At 44.1% G+C, this 21,552-nt stretch overlaps 1 protein-coding gene across 9 annotated transcripts in view; it reads right to left on the bottom strand.

Annotated features, from left to right (window-relative positions):
• The window catches only part of LOC137632488 (F-box/WD repeat-containing protein 2-like), a 477,230-nt gene that overhangs the window by 20,684 nt on the left and 434,994 nt on the right, over nt 1–21,552 (bottom strand). For all 9 annotated transcript variants that reach the window (XM_068364443.1, XM_068364446.1, XM_068364445.1 and 6 more), the window contains 3 exons: nt 21,107–21,258; nt 19,834–19,986; nt 8,033–8,259 (listed from right to left, as the gene is read on the bottom strand). In XM_068364443.1, coding sequence (XP_068220544.1) covers nt 8,033–8,259; nt 19,834–19,986; nt 21,107–21,258 — 532 coding nt within the window. The remainder of the gene's footprint in view (nt 1–8,032; nt 8,260–19,833; nt 19,987–21,106; nt 21,259–21,552) is intronic.

Here is a 21,552-nt window from a genome sequence, read left to right as displayed (position 1 = left end):
TTGCAGCGTTGAAAAAAGAAAGGGGGGGAGAAAGTGAAAGTGAAGAGTTTTCGGCTAGTAGGGGTTGGTTTATGCGGCTCGGGCCAATTACCATAATCTTAAAGTGCAAGGTGAAGCTGCTAGTGGGGATGAGAAAGCAGCAAGTGAATTCCCTAAAGCGTTGGCTGAGATAATTAGGGAGGGGGGTTATTCTGCTCATCAGGTGTTCAATGCGGATGAGACAGGTTTATTCTGGAAGCGCATGCCTAACCGCACGTACATAGCAAAGGAGGAGAAGTCAGCACCCGGTCATAAAGCAGGCAAGGAGAGGCTAACTTTGCTTCTTGGGGGAAATGCTGCTGGCGACTTCAAACTGAAGCCCATGCTGGTCTATCAGGCTGAAAATCCAAGGGCACTCAAGGGAATTTGGAAGAGTCAACTCCCAGTCATTTGGAAGGCAAATAAGAAGGCATGGGTGACACTTGCAGTGTTTGAAGACTGGTTTATCAACCATTTTGTACCTAGTGTGGAGCGGTATTGCGCCCAAAAGGGTATCCCCTTTAAGGTGTTGCTATTGCTGGACAATGCCCCTGGACACCCTGCCCAGCTGGGAGACTTTCACCCTAATGTGAAGGTGGTTTACCTTCCACCTAATACCACGGCCCTTTTACAGCCTATGGACCAGGGAGTGATTGCTTCATTCAAGGCCTACTACCTCCGAAGAACAATTGCTATGGCATTACAGGCAACTGAAACGAAGAAGGACTTGACTCTGAAGGACTTTTGGAAGTCCTACAACATCCTTGATGCTATTAAGAACATTGCTGATTCCTGGGAGGAGGTGAAGGTTACAAACATGAATGGTGTTTGGAGGAAGCTATGTCCTCAATTTGTTAATGATTTTCATGGGTTTGAGGACACAGTTGACCATGTTATCAAGAACATTGTTGCCCTGAGTAAGGAAACCGATTTGGAGATGGAGGTTGATGATGTTACGGAGCTGCTAGAATCTCATGGAGAGGAGTTATCTGCTGGGGACTTGATACAACTGGAGAAGCAGATCATAGAGGAAGAGGAAGAAGCCCCCACCCCAGACCCTAAGGCTTTCACAAGGCAGGGCTTGTCAAAAGGTTTTGCCGAGATACAACAAGCATTGGCAACTTTCGAGGCTCAAGATCCCAACATGGACAGGTTCACCAGGGTTTCCAGAGGTGTCATGGACTTACTGCAGTGTTATAAGGAGATTTTGGATGAGAAGAGGATCCTCTCTGTCCAGTCTAACCTGGAGCGGTATTTTAAGAAAGTAGAGAGAACTGCACCCTCTACATCAGCTGCCTCTACTACTCCAGATTTGCCTGCAACAGAGCCTCTACCATCAACCTCAGCTGCCTCTATTGCTACAGAGCCTCTGCCATCAACCTCAGCTGCCTCTGCTTCTCCAGCTTCTCCACCACCTCTTGTAGGCTCTTCACCTCCAGACTCGCCTGCCCCAGCTTCTCCAGCATCTTCTGTCTCACTTCCAGAGAATCCTGATTCACCTGCCCCAGTTTCTCCAGCATCTTCTGCACCTTCCTCTCCACAATAAACCAGTCTCTCCGTCCCTTGCAACATCCCTTCCAGTGTGCAAGCCAACCATAGGAATAAGGTAAGGAATTGTTCTCTTTTTTTTTATTGATATTTACTTTAATTCATGTGGTAAGGAATTGTTTTCTTTTTTTTTATTGATATTTACTTTAATTCATGTGGTAAGGAATTGTTTTCTTTTTTTATTGATATTTACTTTAATTCATGTGGTAAGGAATTGTTTTCTTTTTTTTTATTGATATTTACTTTAATTCATGTGGTAAGGAATTGTTTTCTTTTTTTATTGATATTTACTTTAATTCATGTGGTAAGGAATTGTTTTCTTTTTTTTTATTGATATTTACTTTAATTCATGTGGTAAGGAATTGTTTTCTTTTTTTATTGATATTTACTTTAATTCATGTGGTAAGGAATTGTTTTCTTTTTTTATTGATATTTACTTTAATTCATGTGGTAAGGAATTGTTTTCTCTTTTTCTAATATTGTTTTTATGTCATTTGATACATTTTATTATAGTACAGTATACAGTAATACTTTACAGTACAGTACAGTACGTATATTTATGGTGTTCCGACTTACACGGAAATTCGGGTTACACCGCGTCTTAAGAACGGATCAGCGTCGTAACCCGAGGACCCCCTGTAGTGAGCTCCGAGCGTTCTTTGAATCATATAATATCCAACAAAGTCCGGACTTTGTGGGGTTCCCCGACTGTGGACATGTTCGCAACGTCTCTGAATTTCAGGTCACGCTTTACTGCTCCCCAGTCCCGGATCTCCAGGCTCTCTGGCAAGATGCATTCCAACAACAGTGGGACAACAGCAACGTTTACGCCTTTCCCCTATTCTGTCTGATGAGAAGAGTACTCTACAAGACCAGAATATCAGTCAATCTCTCAATGACTCTCATAGCTTTGCTATGGCATCACACAGAATGGTTCCTGGACCTTCTGCAGCTCCTGTCAGAGCTCCCAAGAGAACTCCCTCCACGACACAATATACTCAAACAGCAACATGCGAACATCTTCCACAAAGCCGTAGCTTCACTACGATTTCACACCTGGAGATTATCCAGCACCTCCTCACTCAGAGTTGATTTTTGCAACAAGTTGCCAAATGGATGGCTAAGTGGATGTCTTCTGTGGTTGGTGTCATGGAAGGGGTATCTCTCCCCTCGATAACACTATTCCAACAATAATGGAGTTCCTTGTGCACCTACAGGAGGAAATACTCCTCTCAGTTTCGGGAATAAAATGTTACTGCTCAGCCTTGAGTCTCCTCTTCAAGCTGAAATTAGATATTGCCTCTTCACTGGAACTTTCTCTCCTCATACGAAGTTATGAGCTTACCTGTCCCGAGTTGGAAGTGCAACCTCCTCCTTTGAACGTAGTTTGGGTCCTTCAGTCTCTGAAGGGTCCCCCCAAACGAACCATTACACAAGGCAACAGATTGCCACCTCACTCTAAAGACTGTGTTTCTACTCGCTTTGGCTTTGGCCAAAAGTTAGCCAACATCATGGCCTGTAGTATGACATCGCCCATTCAAGAGGATGGGGAGAGGTAATCCTAAGCTTCGTCAGCGAGTTTATTGCAAAGACTCAAAATCCAGTGGGTAGCGAATCCTGGATTCGATTACCTCTGGATTAAGAATCTCCGTTCTGTAACCGATGACCCATCAACTGTTACTATTCCCAGTAAGGAGTTTGAGGTATTACCTCAAAAGAACAACTGTTGCTCGCCCCCAGGAGTTAGCACTCTTTGTCAGCACAGGGAAAGTCAAGAGGAGGATCATGAAGAACACCATTTCTGCTTGGATTCTCAAAGTCATTGACCTGGCACTGAATCCCAATCCTCTACAGCCACATCGACCCAGAGCTCATGATGTCCGGGGCATTGTAATGTCCCTAGCATTCAAAAGAGACTATTCTGTGGTGCAGGTACTACAAGCAGGCATGTGGAAGCATCAAACGACCTTTACCGCCCACTACCTGCAAGAAGTAATCCAAAGGAACATGGAAACGTTTTCCATTGGTCCTGGGGTGGCTGTACAACAACTGGTTTAACACCTCAAGCTCCTTGATGGACAAGTAGCAGAGGGTTAAGGACAAAGGTTACTAATATGAAATATATGACATGAAGATGATGATATATTGTAGAAATGATAGTTGAGAAAAAAGGACTATAATAAGGAAAAAACAAATCTCGTCCTGTGTCGACAACTTGCATTGCTGGCAAAACATTTTGCTTACGTTATGAGTGGGATTTCTGGGAGTCAGAGGCAGAAAATTGAAGGACACTACGTAGTAATATCTGTGAGATTTGAACACATACGCCAACGTAGAATTAAACTAAAATAGCCCTACATAATGGTGAATAACGACTAGAATCACAAGTATTTTGATTGGTGGTGGGGTGATATATGAGGATCCCTATGCCTCTAAGCTGGGTGTGACAGGGGGGGGGGGGGGGGGTTGAGTAATGCCTTAGGTAGTGAATGTCACCATTGGCTAGTGTCTGTGGTGTGATTCTACTAAGGTAACATAAAAACAGACTAAAATAACTCTTACACAATCAGAAATGAGGGCTAGAATCCCAAAGACTTAGTTGATTGACTGAAGAAAGGAGGAGGAGGAGCTAATATTAGGGAAACGAGATTTTTTTGCGAAATTTCCCCAAGCGTCAACTGTCCGTGTTATATGACCATATGCTATACTCTTTTGTAGGACATACAAGTTATACGAGTAATTCTAACCTCCACATGGTGTATATTTGCAGCATAGGTTGTAATAATAAAAATAATAATAATAATAATAATAATAATAATAATAATAATACAGTAATAACATGTCCGGACATCACCGTCTGTAACACCAGGCATGTTTTTGACATATAACGATGACATCATAGCAAAGGGGTTACTTGGTCTTGGAGCAAAGAAAAACTTATGTAAAACAGTCTCCAATTGTAAGAAGATTTCAAAGCATGGAAATATCTCAGCACATGGGAAGATCATAATACGACAGTGTAAAATGTTGAAAGGAAGCAGGTGAAAGGTCCCCTGTCACTAGAATGTCCTAAGTACTTGAATAGTAGGTGGAAAGGGTCTGATCAGGTGGTGTACAACTGTGTGGTGTCTGATAGCAGACTTTCTAATGGCTCGATTTCAAGTGAGCGGAGTCCGATCATGAAGGTTGAACATGTCAAAAATGATCATGCGTTAATTGATCACATGGTGATAGTGTGTAGGTAGACATGGCATGTGGAGACCTAGCAAATGGAGCCTGAGTGTATGAATATCTGGTGTGTGGAGACCGAGAGCATGATGCCCATGGGCATGGAATGGTCTTTATGAGTGGTCTCAGTAGGACCAGTCAGCTAGGAGTGGGAGATGAGAATGTCTGCTAACGTGATCATGCTTGCTGCTCATTGATCGTATGCTCACCTATTATCCTGCTGCTGTGCTGTTGTCTAACTAGAAGATCTCTGAAACTCTCTACAGAAGGAAAGAGACAATGAGGACTCCCTCATCCAAATCAAGGAGCATGAGCTTGATCTCGTAAAGATCAAGCACTAGACGGAGCGTGAACACTTGAGCTATGTACTGAAACAACTTAGTATTGGATATGTTTCTGGTACATAACATTCTTCTTGGAACGCATACATATGGAGAGAGCAATCTGAGACACAACTCTACCTGATCAATCCTTCTTCAATGGTATCTTCCTCTGGAGAGATGTAGCACTATATGTTTGTTTGCACTGCATTCATCATGATATGGAAAGTTGTGTGCGCCAAAATTTCTTCCGACTATAAGATAACTTTCTCTCCCAAAAGAGAGAAAAAGATTGTCTAGGAAAGGGGAAAGAGGGACAGCATTCTTACATCCCAGCTGGCAGTGCATGTACTCAGCTCATACTAGTTGTGAGCCCCTACTATGGTACAACTCTCAGTACTTACTCCCAGTATGAATCCAAGCACAGGTAATAGGTGTGAGAACATGCATACGAAGTACACAAACACCTCCCTGGTGTGAAGTGCATTGATGTTTCTTCCTGCTTTGGGACAACTTTCAGCACTCGCTGAAGAAAGGTTCCTGGTACTGCACTGTCTCTCCCATAGGAAGAGAAACAGTAAGAATCACATATACGTAACTCCTATCAATAGGACTTCTCCAATGACATCTTCCACACATTCTCCTTCTGGAAGTAGTAGTGAAGACTCTAACAAAGATGAGGTAGAGGATAAACTTGGTTTGCCTTCTACAGGGTAGTATAGGCCAATGACGACTTGTCCATATTAAAAGAGATCACAGCACAAGCATGTGATACATTGTTAGTGCCTATCCAGGAGCAATAAGACACGAAGCAAGAAGGGCGGTGACCCTCATCTTCCCAATCGAAGGCAAAAATAACTCTTTCCTCCAAAGGAGCACATCGATGTCTAAGGAATGTCAACCTCCTCAGGATTACTTTGTAATTGTTGTCAATGCAAAAGAGAACTTGATGATTACCAAGCAGGTTTTAGGGAAGGGAGACCACCGGTTGATCAAATTTTTACCCTGAGACAGATTTTAGAGAAATACTGAGAGTATAATAAAGATAATTGGTATATATTATTGATTTTAAACAGGCATATGATAGCATTCATCAAGATTCCTTATGGAAAACCCTCCAGTATTTTGAAATAACAGAAAAACTGATTAGACTGACACAAATGTGCTATAGTAATATGAGATGTAGAGTAAGAGTTGGGGGTGAATTAACAGATGCCTACCCAGTGTTAGGTGGAGTTAAACAAGATTGTCCTTTGTCAACATTTTTGTTTAATTTGGCCATTAAGTGGATAATGAGGCTGTCACCAATGACAACAACAATAAACCAAGGAGAAGTCAACTGTGATTGTTTGGCTTATGCTGGTGATGTTGATCTATGCAAAGAAGATTTTTGAAAACTGAAGCATATGATTTTAGCTTTAAGAGAGGCCATCATGGGAATCGGTTTAAAAATCAGTGAAGAAAAAACCAAAATTCTAAAGGTTTCAAGACAAGGAAGTAAAGTTGGCAATGGCATGTGCAGGATTAAACTTGGAGGGCGTAAATAAATCTATATATCTCAGATCAACAGTCACCTCAGATAACAATTGAAAATTGGATAAAGATAGGGATAGCCACAGGAGCAAGGTGCCTCTGGTCACTGAAAGAAATATTCAAGTCCAGAAACTTGAATAGGAAGCCTAAATTAATAACCTATACTGTACAACAATAGTCAGGCCTATCTTGACTTATGGTTGTGAAACATGGGGGTTAACTAAAGAACTGGAGAGAAGACTTTTATTATCTGAAAATAGAGTATTAAGGAGAATATGGGGACCATTATATTACAACAATGAGGAGATTTGGTGAAGGAGACACAACCATGAATTGAAACAGTTGTCAGAGCTTCCCTTAATAAACATCATAAGAGCATAAAGGCTGCAGTGGGCTGGACATATAACAAGAATGGAGGACAGCAGGATTGCCAGGGAAGTGATGCTTGGTAGACCAAAGGGAAGACAACCCATGGGGAGATCACATATGAGATGGGAGCACCTGCCCACTGGCATATCGCACTAAAGGTTAAAGGTTAAAGGTGTCTGGTTTCAGTTCCAGTTCCATCAGAATAGATGCTCACCAGAACGTCAGCCGGGCAAGCCCAACTCCCCACTGTGGTGCCCTACCACAGCAGTGGCCTCCCCAGTAAACAGCTTAAACTCACGGCCCTGGGCGGGGATCGATCTCTTGCCACGCGAATGCGAGGCAAACACGTTACCACTGTACTAGCCAGGAGGCTAGATAGGGAAGAGCGGAGGAGTCTTGTACAGGCGGCTAAGGACCACATGGGCCTGGAGCCAGTGGAGTGAGTGAGTGAGTTGTTGTCAAAAAGCCACACTAGCAAGTGAGTAAACAACAAACAGGAATGCTGTCTAACAGGAGAATTAATGAGGATCTCAGCAGATTTGCACAAACAACTGTCACAAAACTACAATTTCTTTTTTCTTCTTAAAAAATCCTTTCCACACGAAGCTCTGCCAACACATTTATCTAAATTAAAAGAAAAAGATTAAAACAGCCCTATAAGAATGCCAGAAGTATGTCTCTACTAGCCATCTGCTGAAAACAAAGTGGCAGCTCAGTGGTTTGTCAGGTGGGTGGTGCTTACCCGCCACCTAGCAGTAACTACCACCACCTCATTATAAATCTTGACAGCCACACAAGCTTTCTGAAAAGCATACTCCTATCAGAGGCCGAAGGTTTTTTTTTGTGTAGGTACAAATTGTATCATAACAGTAATGTAATTTCTCATAAGTATGAAAAATACAAATGTTGCCCAAAATACACTTACAAGGAAAATATTGTACCTAAAAAATATATTGCATTACTTTTCTATGATCACTGGTGATTTCCTAATTAAAAAATATGAAATTAGAATATACCTGTGCACAAAAAGCCATGCTGATAGTCAACTGCTTTGACAGCCTTCTTGCAATTTTGTAGCTGCATGAACCGCTCAGTGAATGCAGTACCATTTTTCATGCAAAGCTGCTGTCGTAGAGATGAAACATATACCTGATGCCATTCAGATTCACTATTCATCTTTTCAACATTTACTCCAAGTTCTTTACATTTCTTGAACCATATTTGATTCTGGCTTTTAATAACTCTGAAAATATAAAACACAATACAGTAATTACTTAACATATTAACATAAATAATGAAGACTAACTGTACTTTGACTTGAATACAACAGTTAATTATTACTGTTCTGTGCTGTACTGCATTTACATGTCACAAAATATAATAAAGGCTAAAGTTACCTTTGTTATTATGTACTGGATTAATAATTTACAATAAATGTGGTACAGTACTGTATTTGACATGCAATAAAGCACTTCTTAAACATTAGCATCCTAGGGCTTACCAGATTTTGGTCTTTAGTAAGAGGTAAACAAAATCTAGAGGGAAGTTCTAATGGATTACGAAAGGTGATATTAAAAGAGTTGAACAGAGAAATGAAGTTTTTATGATAAAACAAAGTTTTATGAATACTTATCTGGCAGTTTTATATATATATATATAGCTATAGTCTCTGTCGTCTGGCAGATTTTTCAAAACTCGCAACAACCGCCGAGTGGTGGTTGTCCGGTTAAGTGGTTAACACCCCTAACAGGGTGGTACTCGGATTCATTCCTGTTTTCTGTTCCTCAGATCATCTCTTGCCCAACCTGTCTCCTGAGGGGAGGTGGGTGGGACTTAAAATATATATATAACAGGTAAGTATTCATAAAACTTTGTTTTATCATAAAAACTTCATTTTTATGAATAGAACTTACCTGGCAGTTATATATACTGTATATAGCTGATTCACACATTTGGAAGTGGGTGAAAGACAGGCAACATCGTTGGGAAACAACTATGTCGTAGGAAAAACACCTTGATTCCTTACCTGCTAAGGTAGCTGACTTCGAAGGTTCCTGCCTCTTGAGTCGCTTTCCCTTAGGAGTGCCAGCCAGGTGGAGACCTGTTACGCTGAAACAACTCAATTGAGTCTGTCAAACGGGGCGAGACCAACAATGTGACTAGACTTCTGCATTACCTATCCCCCTTTTTATAATCTGCAACCTTACTCAAACTAACCACCTAACCTTGCAGACTAGATATCTTACTATCTAGCTAGACTGAGGACGCTGTTCCCACAAGTCAGTACCCTCAGACAACCATAAAAACCAAACCCAATCACAGGCATACCGTACAATAGTTAAGGTTGAGGGGCGGTAGTAACTCCTTTATCCAATACAGAAGCAGTAGCTATGTATGGGTCCAAAGTGTAACACTTTTCATAGTCCACTCTTACCTGCCTGAGGTAATGAGAAGCGAACACAGAGTTGCTTCTCCAAAACGTTGCGTCCATTATCCGCTTAACTGAATTCTTTCGATATGCTAGTGAAGTTGCAATGGCTATCACCTCGTGAGCCTTTACTTTTAATAGACCAAAGTTCTCCTCCTCACAAAAGAGGTGAGCTTCTCTAATTGTCTCCCTTAAGAAGAATGATAACGCATTCTTCGAGAGGGGCTTTTGTGGATCCTTTACCGAACACCATAAAGAACTGGATGCACCTCTTAAACTTTTTGTTCATGATAAATATGCCCTGAGGGCTCTAACTGGGCAGAGGAGCCTCTCCTCCTCTTGGCCCACCACATTTGTGAGGTTAGGAACCTTAAACGTCCCTGGCCAGGGTTTGGATGGGTTCTCATTCTTAGCGAGGAAGTTGATCCTTAACGCACATACTGCTCCATCCTGGTTGAAGCCCACCTGCTTCTCAATAGCGTGAATCTCGCTGACCCGTTTTGCTGTGGCCAGAGCCATCAGGAACAGAGTTTTCTTAGTCACGTCTCTAAGAGTCATTTGCGAGATGGGCTCGAACTTCCTGCTGCATAAGAACTTCAAAACCACATCCAAATTCCAAGCCGGGGGTCTCAATTGAGTCTGCTTAGTCGTTTCAAACGAAAGCATACTCCTGTATCCTTTTATGGTGGATACAGCCAGCTTAGCATCTTGCCTGAGGAACAACAGAAAATCAGCTATCTGGCTTACAGAGGTAGTGGTTGAAGACACTTTGCGCTGCTTTCACCACAATCTAAAGGTCTCCCACTTCGATTGGTAAACTCTCTGTGAAGAGGCCCTCCTCGATCTGGCGATTGCTCTAGCAGCTTGTGTAGAAAAGCCTCTCGCTCTGACAAGCTTTTCGATAGTCTAAAGGCAGTCAGTTGTAGAGCAAGGGGGTTTTGATGATACCTCTTTACGTGGGGCTGTTTGAGAAGATTTGGACTTGGAGGAAGGCTTTTCGGAAAGTCCAGTAACATCCCCACCACCTCTGTGAACCATTCTCTTGCTGGCCAGAATGGAGCTATCAAGATCATTCTCCCTGCCTTGAGGAGAGCGAATTTCTTGATGACTAGGTTAATAATCATGAATGGGGAAATGCATAGGTGTCTATCCCTGTCCAGTCCATCAAGAAGGCGTCTACTGCTATTGCTTCCTTGTCCGGGATCAGGGAGCAGTAGTTGTGGATCCTCTTGTTCTGGTTGGAGGCGAAGAGGTTTACTGAAGGTCTCCCCCATAACTTCCACAGCCTCTGGCAAACCTGAAGGTTGAGGGTCCATTCTGTGAGCAGAACCTGCCCTACCCTGCTGAGCATGTCTGTTCTTACATTCTTCTGTCCCTGCACGAATCTCGTTAAAAGCTCTACGCCGTTTTCCTTCGCCCACAGAAGGAGCTCTCTTGCTGTTTCGTACAGGGACAGAGAGTGAGTTCCTCCTTGCTTCTTGATGTAAACTAAGGCCGTGGTGTTGTCTGAATTGACTTCTACTATCCTCCCCGAGACAGAGTCTTTGAAGGCTTTCAGTCCTAACAGAATGGCCATCAACTCTTTCCTGTTGATGTGCCATTCGCTCTGTTCCACTCCCCAAGAGGCTGAGACCTCCCTGCTCCCCAGTGTTGCTCCTCATCCTGACCCCGAAGCGTCTGAGAACAACACTAGGTCTGGATTCTTCCTGAACAGGGAGATTCCTTCCCCTAAAATTGACGGATCCAACCACCAACGAAGATGTCTCTTGATCTCTGCTGGAATGGGGAAGGAAAAGGAGTCCTCCTGATTCTTCCTGTCCCACACTCTTGAAAGGAAGTATTGTAGAGGTCTGAGATGCAACCTTCACAGGACGACAAACTGCTCGAGCGAGGAGAGGGTGCCCAGCAAACTCATCCCATCCCTTGCCGAGCACTTCTGTCTCCCCAGGAATTCCTGCACCTTCCCGAGGCACTTGGTCTGCCTCTCTCGGGAGGGAGAAGCCTGAAAATGAACCGAGTCCAGAACTACTCCCAAATAAAGCATCGTCTGACTCGGTTCGGTCTGGGGCTTCTCCTTGTTGATGATGAGACCCAGTTCCTGGGCCATCATAAAAGTCTTGTGTAGGTCCTCCAGACACTTTTTCTTCGACCGGGATCTTATCAGCCAGTCGTCCAGGTATAGGGATACTCTTATCCCCTCTTGATGAAACCATCCCGCCACGTTTGCCATTACTCTGTTGAAAACTTGAGGGGCAGTGTTGAGGCCAAAACAAAGGGCCTTGAATTGGAAGCACTTGCCCTGGACTACGAATCTTAGGAACTTCCTTGAAGTCGGATGGATGGGGATATGAAAGTAAGCGTCCTGTAAGTCCACAGACACCCTCCAGTCCCCTGAACGGACCGCTGCCAGCACCGACTGAGTCGTCTCCATGGTAAACTTTGTCTTCTACAAAGATGTTCAGTGCACTGACATCTAGAACAGGTCTCCATCCACCCGAGCTCTTGGGCACCAGAAACAGGCGATTGTAGAACCCTGGGGAAGTTAGTTCCAGGACCGGTTCTATCGCTCCCTTTTCCAGCATCTGGTTCACCAGTTCCAGTAGCGCCCCTTGTTTCATTGCGTTCGAATACTGTGCCACTAAGGCTAGAGGTGTTCTTGAAAGTGGAGACTTCTTCAAGAGGGGGATCTTGTACCCCTCTCTGATGACCGAGAGGGACCAGGCGTCCACCCCTCCTTCCTTCCAGGCATGCCAAAAGTATGACAGCCTTGCTCCTACCGCTGTCTGGAGGATTTGTACTTCATTTCCTGGCGCGGGCCCTGAACGACCCTCTGTTCGCTCTGCTGCCCATCTCCTGCCTTCTTCCTCTGAACTCCGTCCTAGTAGGAGCTCTACCCCGAAAGGACTGCTGAACTTTCCTCTCCTCCTTCTTCAAGGATGACGGAATCACCAGTAAAGCCTTCCTTGCGGAGCGCGACAAGAGATCTTGCGTAGCTTTTTGTGCCAGCGAAAGGGTAATGTCCCTGACTATGGACTCAGGAAAAAGATGTTCCGAGAGAGGGGCGTATAGGAGCTCCACCTTCTGTGCAATCGTAACCGCTCTGGTCGTAAAGGAACATAATAGAGCCCTCTTCTTTAGAACTCCCGCAGAGAACAGGGAAGCCAACTCGTTTGCCCCATCTCTAAGAGCCTTATCCATACAGGCCATAATACTGGTTAGGTCTTCTGTGGATTGTAAGAGTTCGGTTTTCCTGGCCAGTGTACCAAGAGCCCAGTCTACAAAGCTGAACACTTCGAAGGATCGGAAGATTCGCTTGACGAGGTGGTCTAGCTCTGACATAGACCACATCACCTTAGCAGAGTTAAGGGCATGTCTTTTGGATGAATCTACAATGCTGGAGAAGTCCCCATGGGAGGAGGCAGGAACTCCCAGGCCAAGAGCTTCTCCAGTCTCATATCACATGCCCGCCTTACATGCAAGTCGAGCTGGTGGAAACGAGAAGGTGGTCTTCACTGCTTGCCTACGCTCCTTCAGCCAGTCATCGATCCTAGCGAGAGCCTTCTTTGCCGAAATGGACAGTTTCATCTTGATGAAAGCTGACTGCTTCTTCGACTTCTTCCTGCTGAACTGCGACTGAGGAGAACGAGGGGCAGCAGGTTTAAACTCCTCTCCATACAGCTCAAGGAGGGAGCGAGAGAGAACCTTATAGTCAGCACCCGCATTAGCAGGTTTATCTTCAGCCTCCGAAATATCCTCCAAGTTTTGCATTCCTTCCAACTCTGTCTCCCTTTGGGGTGAAGGAACTAAGTCGGAGGTTCTGTTAACATCCCGATTACTTTCAATCAGGCTTGCATAAGGATCACTTCCTTCCAGCTATTCACCAGCATCCGAGCAGTAAAGCAGATCGCCGGATGCGTCCTGTCGGTGAGGACTAGAAGCGTCCTTCCGTCGAGAGGAGGATGCGTCCTGACATAGAGAGCTGGATGCGTCCTTGCGTCGAGAGCTGGATGCGTCCTGACATCGCGAGATGGCAGTATCCTAGAGAGGCAGGCTGGATGCGTCCTGACATCGCGAGCGGGAGACGGAAGCATCCTGACGACGAGAGTTGTAAGCTTCCTGTCGTCATCTAGAGGAAGGAGAAACGCGGCGTCGAGCGCTTGACGAATCGCGGCGCGTTTCCCTGGGAGAGGAGTAATGTATCCTCCCCTCACCGTGAGAACGGTCCTGTCTGTCCTGCAAGGGAGAGGAACTTCATTCCCTCTTACTAGCCGATTTCTTCACTGGTAATTTGTCGTCCTTACGCCTGCCCGACTGGGGGGGAGGGCGGCTAAAAGCCTGAACAAGTGACACCAGCTGTTCTTGCATAACAGTCATAAAAGATTTCGCAACCGCTGCTGGGTCTCGCGATTCTGAAGGCAAAGGCTGCTGAGTCACGCTGGTAGCAGGAGAAGGTTCTCTTGAGGGTCCCCCGTAACCTGAAGGAAGAGGAGATCTCTCCTTCCTTCCATCGTCCTGCGGAGAAACGTCCGATCTAGGTTTAAACCTTTTCGCTGGAGAGGCGTTCCAGTCATCGTCGGAAGGTAAAGGTTCCGGGCTACTTGAAAGGGGAAAGCGAGAACGGGTCTGATCAGCTTGCTGTATCCACCTTCTCTTGGTCGGCCTCGAAGCCTCATACTGCCATCTGCGTCTAGGAGAGGGGCTCGGGGAAGACACTACAGTATCACTTCCGATACGCCTTTTCCGTGGCGGTCATGACCAGCCTGGGAAATAGCAACAGGACTGCTTCAGGCGACGGCTGACCAAGGATACGTGCCTCTCACTCCCTTGCGGCCGTCGATGTACCTTCTCCCTTAGTCCTGGGAGCTTGGTAGAGGTCTAGACCTAGGAGCGTGACAGGTTCGATCAGTCGCCACCTCCACTGCACTTTCACAAGTACTAATCTCACTTGCACTCTTACCTTTCAAGGCTGCAAGCTGGTCCTTGAGAGCCTTCATTTCAGCCACCATCCTGGCGTACTGAGGGTCATCCACAGTTACCGTTCCTGTAGAAGGAGCAGGGGCTACTACCTCAGGAGAAGGTTCAACTTCTACAGAAGTAGGAATTGCGGGGTCAAAAGAAATGTCTAGGCTAACATCACTAGCAGACTTAGATTTAGATTTAGAAGCCCTCCTGACTTTATCTAATTCTAACTAACGCACATAGCGTTTTATTTCCAACCATTTCTTTTCGTCCAAACCCTCACATTCTTTGCATCTTTTATCCAGGGCACACTCAAAACCCCTGCACCCCAAACAAACAGTGTGAGAGTCCACCGAAACTTTCGGTAACCTTACCTTGCATTCCTCATTCACACAAACTCGAAAATGAAGTTTATCAGACATCGTACTCAAAAAAAGTCAAAAGAATAAATCACAAAAGCAATTGCCAATCCACAGGTCAGTATACTTCACCAAAAATAAGTCCAATACAGCGACACAGGGAAAGCGAGAGAAAAACTCCGATGGCGGACCAATAACGATGTTGTCAGTCCAACCGCCAGAAATGATCTGAGGAACAGAAAACAGGAATGATTCCAAGTACCACCCTGTAAGGGTTGTTAACCACCTAACCGGACAACCACCACTTGGCGGTTGCCCCGAGTTTTGAAAAATCTGCCAGACGACAGAGACTATAGCTATATATATATATATATATATATATATATATAAAACTTCCAGGTAAGTTCTATTCGTAAAATTGAAGTTTCCCTGTTATCCGACTTATTTGGTTTTGAAAGATAAGTAGAGGGGTCCATTTTTGTTCCTAAGTCGTCAATAGAACTTTCCTTAAATAAATCAGCAGAGGTTGTCAATATTGTCTGGGGTTCGCCATCAAGTTTAATCATTAACTTTTTGAGGGGGAAGGAAGAGGTAATAATGATAATGGAAAAAAAAAGAAAAAAAATTAAGTGCAAGCGAAAGAAAATAATAAGACTGTCTCAAATACCAAAGAAGATCACATTAACCTTTCATGGAATTAATTCTCCACCAATGACACCTGCAAGAGCTGCTACCCTAACGTTCACTCCCTACCCTACCACAAAGGAATGGTACCACTATGATTAGAGTGGCTCAAGTGTATGTCAAACCCGCTTGATGGGACCGAGAGGATTACAAGAATACAATCATCCCCACTTTAATCATAGTAGAAGGAAAACCGGACAGAATGCCGAGAGTCCTATCTCTAAGAAAGAGGCCAACCCCTGGAATCATAAGAACAAGTTTTTTGTTCAAAAATAGTCCCACGTGCCAGTATTGAAATACTGACCCAAACATTACCGGGTAGTTGGCAAGACCACCACAGCTCCCACAATTGATTTTGAAAAAAAATTCCAATCCCGCATATATGTCCCCTAAAAGAAAATCTGGAAAGTGAAATGGGTTAGAGAATTTTGACACCGAGATTGGAGACAGTTGATAAATATGAAGGAGAATGATATAGTCATAAGTAACAGAAATAGGATGAGAGAAATTTAGTCAAACTGAGAAAAAAAATTCCCCAGTTTGAGAGCTAAAGTTCAATGACTTCATCAAGGCATCCTCTCGTTAAGAGGATCAACTAGCTGCAGAATTTTTTTTTTTCATTTTTCTTTTTTTAAGATGTGAGCGCATACGCCTACAAACAAAACATACAATTATGGTAGAAATTATTCCTCCGCTGGTTTGCATATCCTCCTTGTGGGAGGGGCTTGCCAAGCTTCATACTGACAAAGTTGTCTAGCTCCCTTGTGGGCAGGGTTTGTAACATTCGTAATGTAAAGAGAAGTTGACAACATTTGTTGCTATCGTTCATAAACGTAAGATAACACAGCACCCTTGGGACTAAAAGCTTGAGACAATGACCCTATAAGGGTAAACTAAATAAAAAGTCTCGGATGACTATCTCGTAAAACGAAAAATCGTTCAATAACAGCATGCGGTCGACTCCAAAAATCAGTAGAAACCGTGTTTGTGGCAATAACCTTGAGGTTTTTTTCTTGGAGAGACTGCATGTTTCCCAGAAGGAGTTCTTATGGCCTTTTGTGAAGTTTTAATAAACGCCTGTTAAAGTTATGAAAGCTTCTCAGGAATGAAAGCTTCCCATAAAGGGTGTAGTCTTGTATGTGAGAGTTTGCTCAACAAAACTCATACATTAGACCGGTTTGTATGGGGTTGCCATGTAACTCTCTCGCTGGCGAGAAAATTATCGTCTGATGCAGGCTAAACCTGCCAGAAGAAATTGAACTGGTAAATAAAAATTCTTCCTGCAGTGCTTCTGTCCCGGCGATAGTGATATTGACGCTTATGTCGTAGAGGATTTCTCAGTGACAAGAGATGATCACGAGCCGCCTGCGACAACAACTACTAGTAGTGGGTGGGGTGGGGGGATGGTGATGGTGGTTCGTCCAAAAATGAAAGGAACGGAGCTAGCAAAAGCAGACATGCTGATGCATAGCGATCAGCTGGGGGTGTAGAATGACGTTACAAATCACACGGCGCTGCTTCATCATGCGAGGGTGTTTCGTCGCGCGACTCTCTTCTGCTGTGTAATACAGCTTAGGAATGAGCATAGACTGGATGACCAAACGCCGGGGTTGGGGGAGGGTAAACCAAGGAGCTATTAGATTAAACTCTGGGTTGAGCAAACCGTGAGATTCGGCACGACGAGGACCTAGGGGTTCTATGTAATTTAAACTCGAAAATTGGTTGAGAACCTTGTTGCGTGAGCCTATAGGGTCCGTGTGATGAGGACCCAAAGATCCACGAGGGTTACGAGAGCCCGGGGGCTCAGTGTAACTGACAAAACGAGAGCCGGAAGGCTCAGCGCATCACGAGATCCTGAAAGCTCAATTAGGAATTTCTTGTCACATGAACCTTAAGGCTCTTCATAACGAAGGTTACATGAGCACACGGGTTCAGCCTAACACCAGTCACGAGAGCTCAAAGGCACAGCATAACTTGGGATACAAGAGCTCGAAGGCTCAGCTTAACACACAATACGAGAGCCCGAAGGCTCAGCATGACGCAGGTCTCGAGAGCCCGAAGGCTCATGCAACAGAGGACCTAAGACTCCAGGTTACGAGAGCCTGAAGGCTTAACGTCATGGGTAGCACGAGAGCCGAGAGGCTCAGCATAACGCACGCTACAAGAGCCCAAAGGCTCCAGGTTACAAGAACCCGAGTGCTCAACGTAACGGGTGGCACGAGAGACCAAAGGCTCAGCGTAACAAGTGACACGAAAGCACATAGGCTCAGCGTGACACAGGTCACAAGAACCCAAAGGCTTAACGTGACCAGGGTTAGGAGAGCCCAAAGGCAAGCACAACCGGAGACAAAGACTCTGGGTTATGAGAGCCCGAAGGCTTACGTAACTGGAACTAAAAGGATACAGGCCACGAGAACTGATGGCTCAGCGTTACCGGGGTTGTGAGAGCCTGAAGGCTCAACGCAACGGAAACACAAAAGATCTGAGAATCGAGAACCTGAGGGCTCAGCGTAACCGGGGTTGCGAGAGCCTGAAGCTCCAATGCAACAGGAACCCGAAGATTCTGGGCCACGAGAACCAGAAGGCTTAGTGTGACAGGAGGCAAGAAACCCCAAAGGCTCAACGTAACCAGAGTTGCAATAACCGAAGAGCTCAACACATCTGGAAGCTGAAGATTCCGGGCCGCAAGAACCCGAAGACTCGAAGGCCCGGGTTACGAGAGCCAGAAGGCTACACCTAATCTGAACCTGAAAGCTTGGTGTCATGAGAACTCGAAGGTTCAACGTAACCAGAGCCCGAAGGCTCAGTGTCCCGCAAGCCCGAAGACCCGAAGATCCTGACTTGTGAGAGCCCGAAGGCTTGTGGTAACGCAAGGCCAATGTGTGACCATCAGGAGACCCCGAAGGAACATCGTGACTTGAACCCGAGGGTTCGAAAAGGTGTCTCCTACCGTTGGGGGAAGAGCACGCCCAGGATGGGGGGGTCAACAACTCCTCCACCCGACGAACCTCCGATAGGGAATGTATTATAGAACCCACCCAAGGGAAAGACTGCTCAAGCTCAAGAACTTCCTCTCCCTAAAGAGAACGTCGCTAAGGACAGCGCCCTACCCGTGCCCTTAAGGGAGAAGCGTAAGCATACAGAGATGGGTGACAATAACGAATTCTTTTTCGCAATGAGAGAGATGCTCCCCTGGAGGAGGAACATGCCTAGGACTTTGCTGTCCTACCGCCCCTGGAGGAGAAGCGTCTTCGGTGTCAGACACAAGAGACCAAAGTCAGACACACAGGCAGCAGCACCTGTGACAACCCAAAGGTTCAAAAGGGCATCTCCTACTGCAGGGGGAGGAGAAAGCCCAAAGAGAAGAGGGGTCAGAAACTCCTCCTCCCGATGAACCCCAGAAGGGGAACAACATGCATGACCCTCCGGAAAGGGAGTCTGCTCTGTCACAAAAAGCTGGTCATAAGCATTTTCTTGAAAATGAGAGAAAAGTTCTCCCGAAGGAAGATATCACCTAGGACTAGCTTTCTCCCAGCCCTAGGGGAAAAAAGCATAAGCATACAACACATGTTGGTCACTGAACAATCTCTCTTGTGGACGAGAGAAAAGTTCTCCTGAAGGAGGACCTTGCCTTGGACTTCACTTCACGAGCTGCCACAGTAGTGCAGGACTGTGACCGGAGCAGCCGAATCCACAGGAACGAAAGGATCTGCTTTATACGTCGACTGCTTTAGGCGAACGAAGAACGGTATCACTATCTGAGGAAAAATAAAAGTTAAATTACAAGCAGTTATTAAATTCAACTTGAATACTGAAGAAACTAAATGGGAGCGCCACCTAACCCGAGAACAGGAAAGGTTTACCGCCGCCGAGGACCTACTGGCCCTCCACATAAGAGGGAGCGGCATAGTAAGGGAGTAGTAGTATCAACACAATGACGACTCCCCAGCACTGTAAAAAAAAGTTACATATATATAAAAACATAAGAGTATGTTTTCATATATATAAATGAATAAGGAAAATAGAAAACTATTTAAACAATCAAATGGCAATCTTTGTGGGAGAGAGCGGCACTATGACCGTCCTCTACAGAGTCAGAAAGTAAACTGGGTGCTCAGCCCAGGTATGTAAGTGAGCAGGGTAGTTGCTATCCCCAATGCTCACCAGTTAACTAGCAGTTGGGGTGGTTATCCCTTGGTAAAATTATCATGGCTCGTCTTTCAGCTTCGCCGAAAGTAATACAGTACCCCTATGAATAGCACAGGGTTTGTATTTGTGCAGGAACAAATGTAGTTTAGCTTTTTTTGATCTGTGGACCCAAATTAACATAGAGTACAGTATTATATAAGGTACAGTATAACCGTTAATCAATAATCAGTTACAATACCTATTCCACTCCTTGGAGACCTGAGATGCTTGCAGAAGACTAATGCCATCTATGTAGACTAGAATGGAAACTTGTAATTCTGGTGGTAACAATGTGAAAAGATCTGGAGTATCTTGACCCGCAAAGAGCGTAACAAGCCGCCACTTCACATAACTGCAAGAGGACAAGAAATCCACAAGTTAAAAGTTCATACATTTATAGATAGCAAAAACCTGAACAAAACTCTCTCGTAAGTCTCACCCTGGTACTATATAAGTAAGAGAGTATATTTACTGGTAAAGCTATTTACAGATTAATATACAGTACCGTGCACTACCGTACTGTCCTGTATGATCCATTTACATTGATTCAGCAGACATCAGTTCTGACTTTATTTTGGTCATCTTTCAAAAATAAATGCAAAATTAAGAACCGCGTTATGCTTTTTACTCAATCTTACGTTGTTCTCAACATCGAGCCTCGACATATAAAATTAAATAAAAAAAAAAGCATAATTCAACTGCCAATCTTGTGATATGAATCATGATTGGGTCAAAAGTCAAAAACATCTTTTTGCTGTATACTGGTCAATTTTTATCCAATTTGCTTGAAACTAGTCCCAAAATGTGCATAATTCAATGGCCTATGTTGTAATATACAGCATGATATGTTAACATCATTACCCTTGTTACCGGTTAGGGTTAAATGGTCAGCAGGGTCACTGAACTTACAAAAAGCACAAGTTTTGTCATTACACAGCCATTGTTTTCCAATTTGTTTGCATAACAATAGCAATTGGATTAGATGTTGGGATCGTTTGGGTCAAAGGTAAAAACCTCTTTGGTATATCGTGATCAATTTTATAGAGGTAGATGGAGAACGCTGGCCAAAAACATCTACCACACATAAATTGGGAAAAGATGCAGACAAAGAGGAGGAAGATCAATTTCTATATGATTTATACAAAACTAGTGCCAAAATGTTCATGATTCAATTGCCTATCTTGTGATATACAAAATGATAAAGGTCATAAAAAGGTCAAAAATTTAATTTTGTTATATTGGTCAATTTTTATCCATTCTGCATGAAACTAGTGCCAAATTGTACAAATATCTGGTGATATACAACATGATATGGTGACATCATTACATTTGTTTACAGTTGAGGTTCAAAAGTCAGTGGGGTCAATGAACTTGCAAAAGTGCAGGTTTTGTCATTACTGTACTGTATAACTACTGCAATTTTTCTTCATAAGATTTTAATAACAGACAAGTAAACTGAATACTGTACCTACCTTGAGGCAGCAGTAATGCCCGGAAGCAACAACGACAGTTGTACGTCTGGAGAGGAACTTCTTATGAGACTAGAGAGTAGTTTTTGTTGGTCACCTATATCCAGTGCTTGAGTTTGTTTCAGTAGATCTTCCATCTTGACCACAACATTCACCTAAGTAAGTAAATATATTCTGTATTTTTATAAGTACTGTAAACAGAAGAAAAATGTATACAGTAGCGTAGAATTCATAAAATTTAACTTTACACTAAGCAATATTGCCGAATTGGAAAACTAACACTTGAAAATAAAATCTCACTGCTCCTATGTTCTGGCAAGCGGCATATAGATGTACTGTGCCCATCAGCCCCCTGGATCACTATTTCCGAGATATTTTTTATTTTAATATGAGCAACAATAGCTATACAGTACATTGAACGGGAGAAAATGTTTATCATAATCAATTGC

This window comes from Palaemon carinicauda, chromosome 41, assembly GCF_036898095.1.
Source record: "Palaemon carinicauda isolate YSFRI2023 chromosome 41, ASM3689809v2, whole genome shotgun sequence".
Lineage (NCBI taxonomy): Eukaryota > Metazoa > Arthropoda > Malacostraca > Decapoda > Palaemonidae > Palaemon > Palaemon carinicauda.
This window is presented reverse-complemented; position numbering and strand designations above follow the sequence as displayed.